A 21,057-nucleotide genomic window follows, 5' to 3' on the forward strand; every position below is an offset into this window, starting at 1 on the left:
AATAAGGAACTGCCTAAATAAACTGCAGCAAAACAATAAGCTGTTTGGCTAACTGTTAAACATGGCTGGAAAAACCATATAACACCATGCCTAGTCTCACTTTGTGTTCACGACTTTAGTGGGGCCTTCATGAAACCCAGGGATCATACCAGTGTCGTGGTCTGTTCACATTCACTTTCCTAGATAATACAAATCTGTGATATTGTAAAATAAGTTATTTACTCTTTGCCCAGTTTTTTTTCCCCCCCTTTTCTTCTGAGACAAGCTGGAGTCAGTGGCACGATCATGGCTCACTGCTGCCTTGAACTCCCGGGCTCAGTGATCCTCAGCCTTCTGAGTAGCTGGGACTACAGACAAGCGCTACCACGCCTGGCCAATTTTTAAGTATTTTGTAAGGGGGTCTCACTATGTTGACTAAGCTGGTTTTGATCTCATGGCCTCAAACGATCCCCCTGCCTCAGCCTCCCAAAGTGCTAGGATTACAGGCCTGAGCCATTGCAACTGGCCTTTTTAGCCAGTTTCTTAGTATACAGCTCCTAAAATTCATGAAATCGCTGGATTCTTTTGAATGCTAATGAGATGACTAATGGCAGGTGGCCTTTAAAGAGCTTTAGGATGAGGGCTAATCACCAGAAAGACCAAGGCAGAATTACAGGGTTGGGACTTTCAGCCCTACCCACCAACCTCCCAGAAGGAGGGGACTGAAGGTTGAGCTGATCACCAATAGCCAACGATCAATTATGCCTATATAATGAAGTCTCCACAAAAAAACCAAAAGGACAGAACGGGGAGGGGGGCTTCTGAATAGCTAAATCTGTAGAGGTTCTTGGAGGGTGGTATGACCTGGAGAGGGCATGGAAGCTGTGCCCCCTCTCCCATACCTTGCCCATGCATCTCTTCCATCTGCCTGTTCAATCTGTATCCTTTGTAATATCCTTTATAATAAATGCGTAAATATAAGTGAAGCATTTCCCTGAGTTCTGACAGCTGCTTTAGCAAATTTATTGAACCCAAGGAGGGGACTGTGGGAACTCCAATTTATAGAAGGCCGGTCAGAAGCACAAGCCACAGCTTGGGCTTCAGACTGGCATCTGAAGTAGGGGCAGTCTTGTGGGACAGAGTCCTCAATCTGTGGGATCTGATGCTATCTCCGGGTAGACCATGTGAGAACTGAACTGACTTAGAGGACACCCAGTTGGAGGGGTCACTGGAGAATCATCTGCAGAATTGGTAGTTGACAGGGAAAACCCCCACACAACTAGGGTCATGGAAAGGTTCTGTTTTGTGAGAGTTCAGGAGAAACTGAGTTTCGTTTTGTTTTTTTTTCTACAGTACATCTCCTTTCTCAAATATTCAACACCTCTTCTGTTCTCTTTGCTGAGAACTTTGCTTCCTGCTTCAGTGAGAACATAGAAGCAATCAGAAAATTATTTCCATCGTCTCTCACATCTTTCAACTCACCTGCATCGCTACCCATGTACAGCATTCTTTCCTGTGACTCCAGATAAACTGTCCTTGCTCCCATCTAAGCAATATTTTATGTGAGCACTAGAAGTCATCCCTTTTGCCTCCAGACTTCTTTCCTGTAACAACTGTCCCCTCTCCTACATCAACTTCTCCTTCACTACTGCCTCATTCCTATCAGCCGTGTGGACTGCATGTTATACATGTATACCTGTTCGTATGCTGTAACACACCTTATATGCTTATAATACATCTTACCTTAAAAACAAAATTAAAAACCATTGCCCGCCCCCCCTTTTTTTTGAGACAGGGTCTGGCTCTGTCACCCAGGGTGAAGTGCAGTGGCACGATCTTGGCTCACTGCAGCCGTGACCTCCTGGGGCTCAAGTGATCCTGCCACCTCAGCCTTCCTAATAGCTGAGACTACAGGTATGCACCACCATGCCTGAAAAATTTTTGTAGTATTGTTATTTTTTTGGTAGAGATGGGGTTTCACTATGTTGCCCAGGCTAGTCTCAAACTCCTGGGCTCAAGTGATCCACCTCCCTGGCCTGCCAAAGTGCTGAAATTACAGGTGCGCACCACTGCCCCCAGTGCACACTTGATTAACATCATCTTCCAGCTCAACTTTAGAGCAACATGCCACATAAGAGTTGTCAATACTCGCTGGTTCCACTCCTCCTATTCTCACTTAAGACTCCTCCAATTAAGTTTTGTCTAAAATGGCCCACTGTAATTAAGATAACTAGTGTATGATGGGTTGTCAAATCCATTCAATTCCAGTATTCGTCTTACTTATCTCAGCTTCATTTCCTCCCAGAAACATTTTTCTTACTTGGCTTCCTGAAGAAAACTACTTCTTGATATACCATTGTCATAAGAGGGCCTAAGTGTCCTTTACTAGTTCTTCCCCATCTGACAGAATGTCAGGGCTCAGTCCTTAGACCTCATCTTCCCTCATTACACTTACTCCTATGGTAATGTTATCTAGTCTTGCAGCTCTAAATCCATCTATATGCTAATGACTTCCAAACACGTGTCTCCAACCCGGACCACTGCCATAAAATCCTAATGTAGGTGTCCAATTACCTACTTGACATTCACCATTTGGATGTCTAAAACCAAACTCCTGATTTTCCTCATAAGCCACTACTCCCACAGTCTTTTCATCTTATAAATGACAACTCTACAATTCCAAGTATTCAGTTTTTTAAAAAATGGAGTCATGCAGTCAGGTGGGGTGGCTCATGCCTGTAACCTCAGCCCTTTGGGAGGCCAAGGTGGGTGGATTACGAGGTCAGGAGATGGAGACCATCCTGGCCAACACGGTGAAACTCCGTTTCTACTAAAATACAAAAAAAAAAAAAAAAAAAAAAAAATTAGCTGGGGGTGGTGGCAAGCACCTGTAGTCCCAGCTACTTGGGAGGCTGAGGCAGGGGAATCGCTTAAACAAACAAAAAAAAATGCAGTCATGCTTTATTCCTTTTCCTCCCTCTCATACTACTCACTTCCAAACCATTAGCAAATTCTGTCAGCTGTACCTTCAAAGTTTTTAAAAATTCTACCACTTTAAAGATTTGTGGAAGATGAAGGAGGTAGTGGAAGTATAGCTTCTGGATCACTCTAAATCCTCACATAAAAACAGTAATTAGAGACCAAGCCAAAAACCCAAGGATAACATTTAAAACAAGACTATGTAAGTTGGATACACAGTAAGTGCTGAAGTGAAGGCTCCTTTGAATAAAACTCACTTGAAGGACAGCTATATTCAAATAGTACGACTGCAGCAAGAGGAGACAAATAATTTGGACAGGATTAAGAATGAGGCTCAAGGAGGAAAAATGACTTGCCTAAAGCCATACAGGTAATTAACATCCTAAAATACATAATGATAGACACTGGGATAGAGGTTTTCTCAAATCCCTTGGTCACAAAATGTTATCAACTTGATCCTTAAGCAGACTTTTCCTTCATGGGATTACATCATTATTAATTTGATAATTTGATTAAGCTTAAGTAAAAGAAAGAGAGTTGCAGTGTGGTTTCATTTTTAAGTGTTTTATTTGACTTGAAACTTCCTTTTCATCCTCCCACCAGTGAGGCTATTAACTGGTACAGACTCCCCTCAAAAAAGTCACTAGCCAACCAATTCTTCAAACATGCAAACTCTAATCAGTCAGAACATCCCTGTTGTATTACTAGGAAGAGCTGGTCTCGCGACAATGGTAGCAGCAAATTCTCACATAAAAACAGAGCAACAACACAGAAAACCTCAAATTTCATGACAACATCTGTCAGCAAAACTCAGTGAAACACTACCCCTTAAATACAAGCAGATAGGGACAAGCCACCAACAGCCACCAGGCCTATGTTATAGCTGTTATAGATATCTGTCTGAGGCCGGGCGCGGTGGCTCAAGCCTGTAATCCCAGCACTTTGGGAGGCCGAGGCGGGCGGATCACGAGGTCAGAAGATCGAGACCATCCTGGCTAACACGGTGAAACCCCGTCTCTACTAAACTACAAAAAAACTAGCCGGGCGAGGTGGCGGGCGCCTGTAGTCCCAGCTACTCAGGAGGCTGAGGCAGGAGAATGGCATGAACCCGGGAGGCGGAGCTTGCAGTGAGCTGAGATCCGGCCACTGCACTCCAGCCTGGGCGACAGAGCAAGACTCCGTCTCAAAAAAAAAAAAAAAAAAAAAAAAAAAAAGATATCTGTCTGAGAGAAAGAAAAGGAGAATGGAGGCAACATGAGATGGACCCCAGAATAGCTAACTGGAAGCTACAGTGGGCCAATTTAAGAAACACAGCTGAGTCTAACAGGGGTCTTGCTGTCTCCAGTAGTGAGTGAGTGCAAAGTACCCACAGTAAGATTAAAGAAGCCCCACATTGGGACAGACCTGCTAGAAGTGCAAGAACAAGTTTTATTACATAAATCACAAATACTAACTTTTTTGAAAAATAAAAATACATAATATTAGGACTTATGAGAATGTAATATTTATTGAATGAATAAATAAATCTCTTTTATCTGTGAATATATGTTCACCTAAGGTCTTCCTGATAAAACACAGTAAAAGCTTTCAAACTATTTTGCTGTAACTTACACAGAAATATATTTGTTGAATCAGCATACACATACATACATGTATATATAATGAAAACATTTTTCTGAAATGATGTTTGTCCTTACTACTGAGACACTTTGATTTTTTTATTCTAGTGTGTATATACATATATACACACACTAACATATATATACTAACATATCTATATACACTAACATATCTATATACACTAACATATATATATATATATATGTTTATTTTGGTAGGGGGTGAGGGCATAGGAGAAGGTCGGTCCCAACCTACAGTATGAAAAACACTGCCACAGCACAGCAGTTAAGGTATGTGAGGGTCTACTTTCAAACCCTGACTCCGCCATGTCTGAGCTGTTACCTTGGACAAAGTACTTAACTTCTCTGTGCTTCAGTTTCTTCATCTATAAAATAACTGTATTTATCCCACAAAGTTCTTCAGAAGTTAAAGAGTTTATCCACAGAAAGTGCTTGGAATATTGTCTGGGACACAGTGAGTGTTCAATAAATGTGTACTATTTATTGTTCTTGCTGTCATTGTTATTTAGGTCAAAGTCTAAGAATTTGGGTCCAACATATAAGAAAAACTTTTTTTTTTTTTTTTTTTGTGTAAAGTTAGCAAATTGTCTTTATTCAGAAGAATAAAGTTACTTGAAACTGGGACTGGACATGAGGCTGCCCTCCTCCCTGCACCTCCAGCTGTGCCAAATGACACAGAAATGACATTGTGTGTGGCACAATCAACTGGCAAAAAATGGTGAGTCACGGGCCATGTGATGGCTCTGGCTAACGCAGGTAGACGGGAGGTCAGGCCCACTGAGGAGTGGGATGAAGCCCTGAGACAGAGAGGCCACCACTGAGACAACTGTCTGGCCATCCAGTTGTCCGCTGCTCTTGAGACTCCTGGGCCCTGGATGCCTGGAGACTTTGGCACTGGCCTTTAGCCTCACTGGACTTCCAAGTCCGGAAGTTTCTGTCCCGCCCGCTTTGTGCATGGGTGCAGGGCTGCCAGCCAGTCCATCTGGTGGTCTGTGCCAGTGTGTGTAGCCGCCCGCAGCCTGGCTGCTCAGCAGCGGCCAGCGGCCAGGCCAGAGCACCCGCTACACTGCAGCCCTCCCGGCCCAGGCAAAAACCCTGGCGCCAACTGCAGCCGAGTAACTTTTAAAGTGAGCTATAATCTGACATAAAAAATACTCAGAAAACAAATTAGGAAGGGAACTGTTAAATTCCATGTTAAGAAAAAATTAGTCAGTAACCAAAATTGTCAGTTTTGTGCATTTTTTGTTTTTTTGTTGTTTTTTTTTCTTGCCACAGTTTCAAGCATTGCTTACCTATGATGTCATTTCTCATTGCTTCTGTAATTGGTATTGGTTTAGCAGCATCTGGAGATATATATTTGGTAAAAGTATTCACTGCATCTTGTTCTATACCTGCAAGGGGAGAAGAGAACTTCAAAAATCAAAAAGCCACTTAGACTCCAGTAATGAATTTTTTTTTTTTTTTTTGAGACAGAGTCTCGCTCTGTCACCCAGGCTGGAGTGCAGTGGCGCAATCTCGACTCACTATAAGCGCCGCCTCCCGGGTTCACGCCATTCTCCCGCCTCAGCCTCCTGAGTAGCTGGGACTACAGGCGCCTGCCACCAGGCCCAGCTAATTTTTTGTATCTTTTAGCAGAGATGGGGTTTCACCGTATTAGACAGGATGGTCTCGATCTCCTGACCTCGTGATTCACCTGCCTCAGTCTCCCAAAGTGCTGGGATTACAGGCGTGAGCCACCGTGCCCGACCTCCAGTAATGAATTATATTCATGAATAGCAGGGCTTAGATCACTGTGAGTTCCTATTGCAAAATGAACTTCCATCACGGAGGTGCTTTTTCATTGTTTGGTTTGTGGAAGAGGATAGTTACACGGGGATGTTCAAAGCTATGGAAAATGCATATGATGAAAAAACTATGCATGAATTTCAAAGTACTTTTACACCAAAATAAACTCATATTAACCTGTTATATCTGAACAGGATCTACTTTGAGGCACTAAGAAGGAGAAAACACCAGTTTGAAGACAGCCCCTATTGGAGCAACATGAATTCTGCTAAAATGGAAGAATAAACATCAAATTTACAGTGAAGCTTGGGTGGATGAATGATGAAATTATTGATGCTTTACCAAAAGTTTATGGGGACAATGCCTCAAAGGAATCAGCGGTTTAAGAGGGATAAGGTACATTAAGTCGGCAGCAGCAGACTATCCACATCAATTTACGAGTAAAAAAGATTGATCTTGTTTGTGTCCTATTTGAAGAGGATCAACAATTATCAGCAGAAATAGACAACATCACAGATATCTCAATATTCCTGCCTCTGTCTCCCGAGTAGCTGGGACGACACACACTTGCTAATTTTTATATTTTTAGTAGAGACAAGGTTTCATCACGTTGGCCAGGCTGGCCTCAAACTCCTAGCCACAAGTGATCTGCCCACCTCGGCCTCCCAAAGGGAAGGGATTTCAGGAGTGAGCCCCCATGCCCGGCCACAAATATTTATTGTATGGCTATTATGAGCAAATTACTAAGCAAAAAATGTCTGCCCAAAAGCTTTAAAATCAGAACCTGGTTGTTTGTAAATGCTTGCTTTCCCATTAATCAAAAACACCTGCTAATCCCAGATAAATGCAGTAAGAATTTGTCTAGATATTAATGCATATTTATCTTCTGGGGATTAAAACCATTGGAAGAAGTATTAATACTCTTAAATAACATATTAACTATATTTCAGAAACAGAACTAGGTCACACCCTTCTTTCGGATATAGAAAGTTTTCATTTGTTTAAGAATAAAAGAACATTAAAATATTTTAAAACATTTTAATAAATAATAAAATACGTTTTAAAAATTAATAAATACTAGACTAAAATAAATGCTTTGGGTCCACTTCCTACAATATTCTTTTTTTTTTTTTTTTTTTGAGATGGAGTCTTGCTCTGTTGCCCAGGCTGGAGTGCAGTGGCACAATCTCAACTCACTGCCAGCTCTGCCTCCTGGGTTCACGCCATTCTCCTGCCTCAGCCTCCTGAGTAGCTGGGATTACAGGTGCCCGCCACCACACCAGGCTAATTTTTTTGTATTTTTAGTAGAGATGGGGTTTCACCATGTTAGCCAGGATGGTCTCGATCTCCTGACCTCGTGATCCGCCCGCCTCGGCCTCCCAAAGTGCTGGGATTGCAGGCATGAGCCACTGTGCCCGGCCCAATTCCTACAATACTCTTTAGAGAAACTGCTTAAAACATCCTGTTTAAAAAAAAAAAAAAAGAAAAAAGGGCCTTTTAGGAAACTGTGAGGTCAGATAACTAGAATGATCTATTTGAATGGATCTATGTTATTTTTTGAGAAAGAATCTCGCTCTGTCAGCCAGGCTGAGGTACAGTGGCATGATCCCGACTCACTGCAACCTCATCTCCCAGGTTCAAGCAATTCTCCTGCCTTAGCCTCCGAAGTACCTGGAATTTAGGCATGCACCACAATGACTGGCTAATTTTTTTGTATTTTTAGTAGAGACCAGGTTTCGCCATTTTGGCCAGGCTGGTCTGGAACTCTTGACCTCAAGTGATCTGCCTGCCTTGGCCTCCCAAAGTGCTGGGGATTACAGGCATGAGCCACTGTGCCCGCCCAAAATGGATGTATTTTAGATCACCGATTTGTCAAGCCGTGGTATGACAGTTTCAGGGCACATGAAGTAACAGTTTGAAGTATAAATCTGTTAGAACAATTAAAGTATTGAAGGTAACAAATTCTTTATAAATTCATGCAATGGACAAAAATTTTGCTGAATGCTCAACTTGTGATTATTCCATTTATTACTGTACCGCTGGTGTCTTGGCATATAAAAAAAGTGCTTAATAAACATTTGCTAAAAGAATGAACTTACTACAAAGACTTGTTGAAAGAATGAATTTATTACATATATTACCACATGTGTTCCTGTTATCTTAAATTGTTAGCAATATCTTTATGAAAAATTTTGAGGTCAGGAATTTTCCTTAGGCAGAGGGAAGATGTCTGAAGATAAAGACAGCTTAAAGCAGAGAAGATAAGCAATGGGAGTGGGGCTCCACCTCAAGACACGATGGGCAGGCCTATTCCTAAAACCCCATCAGGCAGTCAGGTAAGGGGCTATGAAGGAGTATGTTTTCTAAGCAAAATGCAAAATTAGTAAATTTATCAAAGTCAGTACAGAAGAAATTATTTTGTTAACTTCCACCTCTCTGCATAAAGCAAGACCCTAAAATTAAGCTTAGTATCTATTCAAATACCAAGTACAAAGCATCACTGCATCCTAAAGAATTTAGTCAAAAGAAATTATACACTGCTTTTGAGTTCTTTGTATTGATTTTCAGTTACAAAAGTAGTAGGCCATTACAAATCTGTTCATTGGTAAAAGGAGTAACAAGGACATATTCAAGAAATTCTAGGCCACCCAAGAGTAGTGATATATGCAAATATGAAAAGGTTTATTCAAGAAAGAGATTATCCATTCTTTATGAAAAACGGGAGCTGGAACTACCAGGAGAAGAGAGAGTAAGAATTTCTAGGCCCCAGACAAATTTTATATACAAATATAAGAGATGTTACTATAAAGCTATCTTCTGGAGTTCAAGAGGTCTTAATACAATGAAAGTATTAATAATTGGCTGGGTGTGGTGGCTCACACCTGTAATCCCAGCACTTTGGGAGGCTGAGATGGGTGGATCACGAGGTCAGGAGATCAAGACCATCCTGGCTAACACGGTGAAACCCCATCTCTACTAAAAAAAATTAGCTGGGCGTGGTGACAGGAGCCTGCAGTCCCAGCTACTTGGGAGGCTGAGGCCAGGAGAATGGCATAAACCTGGGAGGCAGAGCTTGCAGTTAGCCGAGATGGTGTCACTGTACTCCAGCCTGGGCGACAGAGCGAGACTCCGTCTCAAAAAAAAAAAAGTATTAATAATTATGACAGAAACCACCACAGGTGGTGTTAAAGTGTTATCTTCCTAATGTGCTTGCTAAAGGGAAAACAGCAAATTAATATAGAGAATATCATCCTTTGATTTGATTTGAAATCCTAATAAGTAGGTCAAGACGAAATAAGCACACTCTTGTGTCTCTCCCATGGAATGCAACTAACAACAATGGACAAATGTATCCAAGGACTTGGAATCAGGTGGACTGAGAAAAGTAACCAGAACTCGCAGTACCTCCATACTCCTGACAAGTTTGTCCAGCACCTCCTGGCCTGGACTCAAAAGCTGTAACTGCACACTAGATGCACAAAGAAGAAGTTCCAAGAGAGGCCCTCTATTTCTGGTCTGAGGGAACAGGAAAGAGGGTTCTCACGGATTAAAGAGAGTGGAGGAAATCCCCTGGGTTGTTGTGTTTTGTTCCTTTCTCCTTTAACTCCCAGGCAGTATCAGAGCAGCCATAGCAGCAATGACAGCAGCTCCAAGAATCCTACTTTCTGACAAGAGAAACTGCAGTCCCAAGAGGGAGAAGAGAAGTCTTGGCCACAGAGGGTGACATAACTACATGAAGTGTGCTGAAGTATAGGGAATCTAAAGCCCTGACTTTCTAGCCAGACAACAGGAAAGGGATAAAGGGAGATTCTCAGGAGGCAGAAAGTGTCAGGGACATTACAGAAAAGAAGGAGCCCATGAAAACGTATAGTTGTATGTGCACTCCTGGGGCCACTCGTGAGCTGGGTATGCATGGCCCTGCTTCTAAGAGTAGACAAAGGCTTTGGGACCTGCCCATTGGCCAGGTCCCAGACTGGACACAAAAAGGCATATAAGCAGATAAGATACAAAACTGAACTGATGATGGAACCAGAGCCTACAGAATGCTGGTTGGAATTTGTGGCCTGAATCTAAGTAAGTCAACTGCTTGTTCAAGCAAAAACTTCAGTATTTTCCACAGGATTGAAACAAGATTCAGAATCATGTAACAAGTCAAACTGTCCAAGACACAATCCAAAATTAATTGTCATACAAAGAACCAGAAAATCCCATTATCTCACAAGAGAAAAGACAATCAAGAGGACACATATGGTGGGATTATAAAACAAATTTTAAGTAGTTACTAAAGTCATGCTCTAAGAAATAAAGTCACTCTTGAAACAAATGATAAGAGTTTCAGGAGGAAAGTAAAAGACATACACAAAAAAAGAAATTTTAGAACTAAAAAACATAATAAACAAAATTTAAAATTCACTACAAAGACTCAATAACAGAATGGAAATGACAGGGGAAAGAACCAGTGACTTTGAAGACAGATGAATAGAAATTTTCAAAGTTGAACAACAGGAAAAAAGAATTTAAAGAAGTAAATAAGGCCAAAGGAACCTGCCAAACAATAACAAAACTAACATTTGGGTTACTAAAATCCTAGAAGGAAAAGAGAAAAAGTGCAATGTCAAAAAAAAAATACTTAAAGACTTAGCCGGGCGCAGTGGATCACGCCTGTAATCCCAGCACTTTGGGAGGCTGAGGAGGGTGGATCATGAGGTCAAGAGATCGAGACCAGACTGGCCAACATAGTGAAACTCCATCTCTACTAAAAATACAAAAATTAGCTGGGCATGGTGGTGCACACCTGTAATCCCAGCAAGTCAGGAGGCTGAGACAAGTGGAGGTTGCAGTGAGCCAAGATCACGCCACTGCACTCTAGCCTGGTAACAGAACGAGAGACTCCGTCTCAAAAAAAAAAAAAAAAAAGGTATTATTAAATATTTTTATTATATTTCTTTTCTCTCTCTTTTTTAACCTCATCCCTAGCTCTATTTTTACGGTGGTGAAGTTTTCTACATTCCACTTGAAGTTATAAAATAGTAAATGTGAGTACACCGTGAAAAATATGTATATTGTAATTCCTAGAGAAGCCACTAAAAAGTCTACATAAAGATACAATCAATAACTCAACATATAAATTCTGGAAAAAGGCAGGGCATGGTGGCTCATGCCTGCAATCCCAGCACTTTGGGAGGCCGAGGCAGGTGGATCACCTGAGGTCAAGAATTCAAGACTAGCCTGGCCAATATGGTGAAACCCTATCTCTACTAAAAATACAAAAAATTTAGCTGGGTGTAGCGGCACATGCCCGCAGTCCCAGCTACTTGGGAGCTGTGGCAGGAGAATCACTCAGAAAAATAAATAAGTAAAATAAACAAATTTAAGGAAAAATTCAAATAATCCAAAAGAAAGCAAAAAAGGGGAAATCAAGGAGGGGTAAACCGAGAAAATAAACATAAAACATATACTAAACTGGTAATCTAAATCCAAAGACATTAATATTATGGGTAATATAATTAAATTATATTAATATCAATAATTATATTTACACATTATATATTATGGGTAATATAATTAAATTATATTAATATCAATAATTATATTTACACATTATAAATACTCCCAGTGCAACAGTTACATTTAATGTAAATAATTTTACTAAAATGTATATTAAAATAATTAAATTTACCAACAAAACCCCCATATATTGTGAGAAAAGATTAAAAATAACATGACTCGGCCGGGTGCAGTGGCTCACACCTGTAATTCCAGCACTTTGGGAGGTCAAAGCAGGTGGATCACCTGAGGTCAGGAGTTCAAGACCAGCCTGGATAACATGGTGAAAACCCGTTTCTACTAAAAATACAAAAAATTAGCCAGGGGTGGTGCATGTGCCTGTAATCCCAGCTACTCGGGAGGCTGAGGCAGGAAAATCGCTTCAACCCAGGAGGGTTGAAGGAGGTGGAGGTTGCAGTGAGCCAGGATTGCACCACTGCATTCCAGCTTGGGCAACAAGAGAAAAACTCCGTTTCAAAAAATAAATAAATAAACAATACAACCCAACTATATGCTGCCTACAACAAGCCCCCTTTAAATAGAATTATAAAGGTAGGTCAAAAGGAAAAAAATGGAAAAAGATATGCCATGCAAGCACTAATCAAATGAAAGCTGCAGTGTCTATATAAATTGGACAACAGATATTTCTGATCTCAGAACAAGGAAAATTACCATAAAGAGGGAATTACATAATGATAAAACATGCAATTCACCCAGAAGATACAATCCTAAATGTGTACACACCTAACAACAGAGCCTCAAAATACGTGAAGTAAAACCAGATAGAGCTGAAAGTAAAATTGGAAAAACAATTGTAGTTGGAAAGTTCAACACTCTTCTGAGTAATAAAGTAATATAATTGCATAAAAAATATCAGCAAGTATAAAGACAAACTGAATACCATCATTAACCAACTAAATCAACTTGACATTTATAGAAAACTGTCCAAAAACAGAATGTACATTCTTCACACTGTATGTGGAATATTCACATTAAAAATTTTTTAATGTTATTTTTAAAAATTAATAAATGAAATCATTCAAAATATATTCTCTAACCATAATAAAGTGAAATGAGAAATAAATGGTAGAAAAGCAACAGGAAAAAAGTCTCCAATTGCTTGCAAACTAAATAACATATTTCTAAATAATTCATGGGTAAAAGAAGAAGACTCAAGGGAAATTAGAACATTTCATTTGTGCTCAGTTCAAAATACCAGAATTTGTGGGGGTATAGCTAAAGCAGTGGTTAGAAGGAAATTTACAGTATTAAATGCTTATCTTAGAAAAGAAAGGTCTCAAACCAGAAATCTAAGTTTCTACTTTAAGTAACTTCGGAGAAAAAAAAAAAGAGTAAAATAAACCCAAAGCAAGCAGGAGAAAAGAAATAATAAAGAGCAGAAAATCAATGAAATTGAAAACAAAAACAACAGAAAAATGAAAACAAAAGCTAGTTCTTTGAAAAGACTAATAAATCCCTATACAATCTGACAAAGAAAAACAAGACACAATTGCCAACACCAGGAATAAAAGAGGGATACCACTACAAACCCAAAATGCTATAAATAATTACATGCCCATAAATTCGACAATTCAATACAATTAATTGCTCAAAGGCCATAAAGTACAGTGAAAATTCACTCAAGAAGAAGTAGATAACTTAAATATTCCTATATCTATTAAATAACCTGAATTCATAGTTTAAAATACTCTGAGAAAGAAAACCCTAGGCCCCTGCCAGGTACCGTGGCCCACATCTATAATCCTAACACTTTGGGAGGCCAAGGTAGGCGAATCACTTGAGGTCACAAGTTCAAGACCAGCTTGGTCAACACGGTGAAACCCTGTCTGCACTAAAAATACAAAAATTAGTCAGGCACAGTGGTACACGCTTGTAATCCCAGGTACTTGGGAGGCTGAGGCGGGAGGGTAACTTGAACCTAGGAGGCAGAGGTTGCAGTAAGCCAAGATCTCCCACTGCACTCCAGCCTGGGCGAGAGTGAGACTGTCTCACACACAAAAAACAAAACCCTAGGCCCAGATGGCATCACTTCCCAATTCAACCAAATATCTAAAGAAGAAATGACACCAATTCTACACAATCTCTTCTAGAAAATGGAAATAGAGTAAAAATAAAAACTTACCAATTCATTTTATAAGGCCACCATTAACCAGTTTTAAGACTTACTCTCAAGCCTGTAATCCCAGCACTTTGGGAGGCTGAGATGGGCGGATCACGAGGTCAGGAGATCGAGACCATCCTGGCTAACACGGTGAAACCCCGTCTCTACTAAAATAAAAAAAAAAAAAACACTAGCCAGGCGAGGTGGCGGGCGCTCTGTAGTCCCAGCTACTCGGGAGGCTGAGGCAGGAGAATGGCGTAAACCCGGGAGGCGGAGCTTGCAGTGAGCTGAGATCCGGTCACTGCACTCCAGCCTAGGGGACAGAGCGAGACTCCATCTCAAAAAAAAAAAAAAAAAACCACTTATTGTACAGTAATTAAGACCATGTAGTATTAACCAAAGAATAGACACACACATCTTGAAACATAAAAAGGAAACCAAAAACAGGCCTAGACAAATATGGCTAAAGTACAAAGGCAATTCAAAGGAGTAAAGGTTGTCTTTTCAACAAATGGTATTAGAACAACTAGACATCCATAGGTAAAAATTAACAAAAAACTTGGCCTAGCCCTCACACTTATACAACATTAACTCAAAAAAGATATATATCTAAATGTAAAGTGTGAAACTATAATACTTTTTTTTTTTCCGAAACGGAGTCTAGCTTTGTCGCCCAGGCTGGAGTGCAGTGGCGCGATCTCAGCTCACTGCAAGCTCCGCCTCCCGGGTTTACGCCATTCTCCTGCCTCAGCCTCCCGAGTAGCTGGGACTACAGGCGCCCGCCACCAAGCCCAGCTAATTTATTTATTTATTTTTGTATTTTTAGTAGAGACGGGGTTTCACCGCATTAGCCAGGATGGTCTTGGTCTCCTGACCTCGTAATCTGCCTGCCTGGACCTCTCAAAGGGCTGGGATTACAGGCCATGAACCACCGCGCCTGGCCAACCACAATACTTTTATAAGGAAACATATGAGAAAATCTTCATGACCCTTGATTAGGTATGACTCCGAAGGCACAATCTATACAAGGAAAAAAATGACAAGTTGAATGTAAATTAAAAAAAAAAAAAAAAAAAAAAAGTCCTGACCGGGCGCAGTGGCTCACACCTGTAATCCCAGCACTTTGGGAGGCCAACGCCGGTGGATTGCTTGAGGTCAAGAGTTCGAGATCAGCCTGGCCAACAGGGTGAAACCCCGTTTCTACTAAAAGTACAAAAAAATTAGCGGGGCATGATGGTGCATGCCTATAATCCCAGCTACAAGGGAGGCTAAGGCAGGAGAATTGCTTGAACCCAGGAGGCGGAGGTTGCAGTTAGCCGAGATTGCCTCACTGCACTCCAGCCTGGGCGACAGAGGAAGACGCTGTCTCAAAAATAAATAAATAAGCACACCAACATGGCACAAGTATACATATGTAGCAAACCTGCACGTTGTGCACATGTACCCTACAACTTGAAGTTTAATAATAATAAATAAAAAAAAAAAAAATATATATATATATATATATATATATATATATATATATATATATATATATTTGTAGAGATGGAGTCTTCAGTTGCCCAGGCTGGTGCATTTCCATTTTGACAAAAAGACTGAGGACTTTAAAAAAGGAATAGCATTTTTAAGTGAATCTGATCTGGAAGTCGGAAGACTCAAGTTCCATGAACAGTTTGTTTATTCTCCCCATTCTTTCCAAAGATATCTAATATTATGCCGCTCAATTTGTTTTTAACAGTGACTTTGGGAAAAATTTTATACATCTTAGGTTTTCTATCTGTAAAATAAAAATCATAGTTATTTGTTTTCTTCCTAAAAATATTGTAAATTCAATAAAAATTCCTGGTAGACTCATTTGCAAAATAAAATAAATAAATAAATAAATAAATAAATAAAAAGGAAAAAAAAGAGAAAAGGCAAGCTATTGAGATGGAGAACAGATCAGTGGTTGCCAAGTGTTGGGACAGAGGTGGGGTTTGACTTGAAAGGTGAAGGAACTAACTGTTCTTTACCCTTATAGTGGTGACAGTTACAGGAATCTATGTGTTAAAACTGATACAAGTATATGTTTTAAAAAAGTCAAACTTACTATATATAACATTTGAAGATAATGAAAAAGGGCCAAATGTAACTAATGGTCTTTTAATAACTCCACTGCTATTTCTATTTTTATTGAAAATTACCACCAAAGCAAAGACAGTTTCCAAAAACAATAAATGTATTACAATTACAGACACATAATCCCAGCACTTTGGGAGGTCGAGGTGCGCAGATCATGAGGTCAGGGGTTCAAGACTGGCCTGGCCAACATGGCGAAACCCCATCTCTTCTAAAAATACAAAAATCAGCCAGGCATGGAGGTGGGCACCTGTAATCCCAGCTACCCAGGGGGCTGAGGCAAGAGAATCGCTTGAACCCAGGAGGTGGAGGTTGCAGTGAGTCGAGAGTACACCACTGCACTCCAGCCTGGGTAACAAAGTGAGACTTCATCTCAAAAAAAAAACAATTACAGAAACAGACTTTGGACTTCCATTTCCAGAAACAGGTTAGAAATGTTTTCCAATACTGAATTCCCTCAAAATGTTTTTTAAAAAGATGAGTTTGTGTTAAAGTAAGGAAAAGAGTGGGAGCCAGAAACAAATACAGGCAGTTCCCTTATCCGAAACATTTGGGGCTAGTAGTATTCTGGAATTCAGAATTTTGGAAGGTTTTACAGGGACAACACATTAACAGAGAGCATATGAATTAACACTCTAGCACCACCTGGGACAATACCCCATAATCAAAAACCATCATATTTCTGCAATAAGTACAAACCTGCACTCATATAGGATTAGTACGAGCACCCAAGACAAAAATTCAGTTTTAAGTGGTACCAGAAGGGTAGTGACACAGGCCCCAGCTGCATGGCAAAAGAGAATGCAAAACACCTGAAACAACCTAATTTATACAGAGTACATAGAGAATTCCCACAGATAAAAGTCCAAGAAACATGTTCACGGCCAAAAATCACTAAAATCACAAGCCACCAAGAGTCTGAATCTGAGGAAACAAAGAAATGCTGAATCAGGTCCACAAAAACTGTAGACAGTAGAATTATCAGACAATAAATACACATTTAATAAAACTAAAGAAATAAAAGATGGGATCAAAAGTGGGATGAAGTGTGAAAGGAATAAGAAACTACAAAAAATGATCCATAGAAATAAAAAATTCAGTAACTTTTTTTCTTTGTTTGAGCTGGGGTCTTGCTTGTTGCCTAGGCTGGTCTCAAAACTCCTGGGCTCAAGCAATCTTCTCACCTTAAGCTTCCTGAGTGGCTGGGAGTACAAGTGTGTGCCATTTCACTCAGTTTACAATAACTTTGTGATGAAAATAACATGTGGCCAGGTGTGGTGACTCATACCTGTAATCCCAGCACTTTGGGAGGCCGAGGCAGGTGGATCACTTGAGGTCAGGAGTTCAAGACCAGCCTGACCAACATGGTGAAACCCCATCTCTACTAAAATATAAAAATTAGCCAGGTGTGGTGGTGGGCGCCTGTAATCCCAGCTCCTCAGGAGCCTCGTTGAGGGAAGGAAGGAGGGAGGGAGGGAAGGAAGGAGGGAGGGAGGGAGGGAGGAAATAACACACTGAAAACTTGATTCAGTAGCAGATTAGACCTCATTTTAGTTCACTGAGAATGAGCGAACTAAAAATCTGAAATCACTTAGCCCTTTGAGACACAAAGAACACTTAAGATGAAAAAGAACACGAAGGCTGTCTAATCAAAATCCCAGGTAATAATTAAGAGTATAGAATTTCTAAACTAATAGAGAAGAAAAAAAAACAGGTGCTCTTGTCAAAATGCTTCTAGGTCCACATTTACTGTACAACCTAGAGGAAGTTACCTAACCTTTCTAAGTCCTGGTTTTCTCATGTGTAAATAAGATAATCATGCCTACTACCTGCATAGAGGTCTTGTGACTAATAAATAAAATCCAAATATACACTAAGCACAGAACTTTTTTTTTCTTTTTAAACGCAGTCTTGCTGTTGCCCAGGCTGGAGTACAGTGGCGCGATCTCGGCTCACTGCAAGCTCCGCCTCCCAGGTTCATGCCATTCTCCGCCTCAGCCTCCCAAGTAGCTGGGACTACAGGTGCCCGCCACCACGCCCGGCTAATTTTTTTGTATTTTTAGTAGAGATGGGGTTTCACTGTGTTAGCCAGGATGGTCTCGATCTCCTGACCTTGTGATCCGCCCGCCTCAGCCTCCCAAAGTGCTGGGATTACAGGCTTGAGCCACTGCGCCCAGCCCTAAGCACAGAACTTAATAAATGTCACTTATTGGCCATTTTAAAAATGATTTTTAAAAATTTTATCTGCGAAGTGCAGTAAAATATTAATAAAATTAAGACTGAGGGAGGAAATAAGGCTATGTGGATAATGGTTTGATTTCAAAATCAGTGGAGGAGAAAAGTAGGACATTTGACCCTTCTTCATTTACTAATTCTGATAACACACTTCTTAGAAGGTCCAGTCACTCCAGATATCCCTCCTGCTCCTTTTCCATACACTGATCTGACTGTACTACACTCTCCAAATTCTCCCAAATTTACAAGTAGTTAGAGGAGGAAAAAAAAGATTCCAATCATTTTATTCCTCATCTGAAGTTCTGCTTTGTAAATTAAAAAAAGAAAGTGAGACACACACGTACACACAAGAAAATCACATACTCACTTTTCATTAGTTTTCCTGACAATTCTTTTAGCGGAGAAGCAGGACTATTTCTACTGGCTACTGTAAGTGTAGAGGAAGATTCTTGGGTTTCCATGGAAACTTGATGAGTTCCTGCTCTGGCCCTTTCAAGATGGAGAGAATGGGCACTGTCATATTCCTGGGAAAGCAGCAAGTGATTCTGAGTGCTGTTAGTTCTACTATTCAGGTCAATTCCTTCTGAATGAGTCATAAACAACTGTGCTGAGCCGGAATCCTCCAATCTCTTGTCAAGAGAATCAGTTAAAAAAGCTGCTGTAGTTTCGTGCTTTTTAGATGGAGAGACAGGCTCAGCCAGTGAGCTCTGCTTCACTGTGTTTAGACTGTGTGCTCTTATTCGCGACCAAGTTGTTGAGTGAAAACTTTCAGCCTCTAACCAAAATTTCACCAAATGCTCCATTCGCCGAAGTTCCATGAATTGAATGAAGTAAGGGAGGACAACAGTGTCGTGCAAGACTTGTTCAAGGGTCTTAGAAAGGCTTGATTTGGTCTCTTGAGTCTGGTAGTCCAGACAAGATCTGCCTAAAAGATAGAAGCAAAAGAATTAGCAGTTCAGCAATAAATAATTTCAGATTGACAGATTAGTTGATCACTTTTAGCAATAACTGGTACCAGAGACCTTGAATAAAGTTTACTTCCTACCAACGAAAATAAATTTAAAAAACTACAAATACTATGCTTTTGGTTTCTAAACAAAGTATAATCCTCCAAAACTTGCCTAAATTATTAAAAAGTTCTTTGTAACTCAATAATTCTCATATCTCTTTTAATGGCAATTCAGATCATGCAAATTCTTTTTTTTTTTTTTGAGACTCTTCACTCTTGTTGCCTAGGCTGGAGTGCAATGGCACGATCTCAGCTCAATGCAACCTCCACCTCCCGTGTTCAAGCAATTCTCTTGACTCAGCTTCCTGAGTAGCTGGGATTACAGGCACCCGCCACCACGCCCAGCTAGTTTTTGTACTTTTAGTAGAGACGGGGTTTCACCACGTTGGTCAGGCTGGTCTCAAACTCCTGACCTTCGGCAATCCATCGGCCTCAGCCTCCCTAAGCGCCGGGATTGCAGGTGTGAGCCACCGCACCCAGCCCAGACCACGTAAATTCTTAAGAAAAAAAACTTATGGGGCCGGGCGCGGTGGCTCAAGCCTGTAATCCCAGCACTTTGGGAGGCCGAGACGGGCGGATCACGAGGTCAGGAGATCCAGACCATCCTGGCTAACATGATGAAACCCCGTCTCTACTAAAAAAATACAAAAAACTAGCCGGGCGAGGTGGCGGGCGCCTGTAGTCCCAGCTACTCGGGAGGCTGGGGTGGGAGAATGTCGTAAACCCGGGAGGCGGAGCTTGTAGTGAGCTGAGATCCAGCCACTGCACTCCAGCCTGGGCTACAGAGCGAGACTCCGTCTCAAAAAAAAAAAAAAAGAAAAAAAAAAGAAAAAAAACTTATGATACTAGTTCCAAAGAAAAGGGGCCAATAAAAATATTAAAAACTATACTCAACCTCATTAAAAATTCCAGAAAAGCAAATTAACATAAAATGCATTTTTGCTGTCAAATTAGATTTTTTTCAAAAATTATTATGCAGTAACAAGGGCACAGGAAAAGAGGCAACACTCTCATTCACTGGTCATGGGGATGTAACTGGCAAAACTATTTTGGAGGAGCATTCAGGAATAGATAGCAAAGTCTTAGCAAACTGCATGATTTTCAATTCAGTAATTACACTTGTAGGCACTTATCCTGAGGGAAAATTGTGGATATATCTACAAAGATGTTATGAACTCAGCATTATTCATTCATAGTAGGTTAAAGAGTAGCTTTGAGATTGTACCCTGAAAAACAAAACTAAACTTAATAAAAAATCATTTATCTTATATTTAACTAAATTTAAGTTATAATTATAACCACAAGCTAATTGTTAGGAAAAACAAAAAAATTTTTTTTAAATTGGCTTTCATAGCAAGATCATAAAGATGGTTATTCTTATAAAACTGACTGAGGGTTTCATCAGTTTGTCAAAAGAGCTTTTCTTAATCCATTGATACTCAAATCATTTATTTGAAGTACGTCGTGTCATCATGTCTTACTGTCAATGTCAACTAGCTCATCTTTGTCAACATCACAAACTTGAGGAAATTCTGATCTTCTGCGAGATTTACAATTTCTTTTAATTAAATTCTATGAGATAATGCTAGATTCACATGAAGTTGTAAGATAAAATACTGAAAGGGCCAGGTGTGGTCGCTCAT

At 40.3% G+C, this 21,057-nt stretch overlaps 1 protein-coding gene across 2 annotated transcripts in view; it reads right to left on the reverse strand.

Annotated features, from left to right (window-relative positions):
• The window catches only part of AKAP10 (A-kinase anchoring protein 10), an 83,946-nt gene that overhangs the window by 45,209 nt on the left and 17,680 nt on the right, over positions 1-21,057 (reverse strand). The window contains exons 4-5 of one of the 2 annotated variants that reach the window (XM_008010637.3): positions 18,773-19,330; positions 5,891-5,989 (exon numbers count right to left, since the gene is read on the reverse strand). In XM_008010637.3, coding sequence (XP_008008828.3) covers positions 5,891-5,989; positions 18,773-19,330 — 657 coding nt within the window. The remainder of the gene's footprint in view (positions 1-5,890; positions 5,990-18,772; positions 19,331-21,057) is intronic. The other variant, XM_008010638.3, reaches the window with a different exon arrangement.

Source organism: Chlorocebus sabaeus, chromosome 16 (genome assembly GCF_047675955.1).
Source record: "Chlorocebus sabaeus isolate Y175 chromosome 16, mChlSab1.0.hap1, whole genome shotgun sequence".
Taxonomy (NCBI): domain Eukaryota; kingdom Metazoa; phylum Chordata; class Mammalia; order Primates; family Cercopithecidae; genus Chlorocebus; species Chlorocebus sabaeus.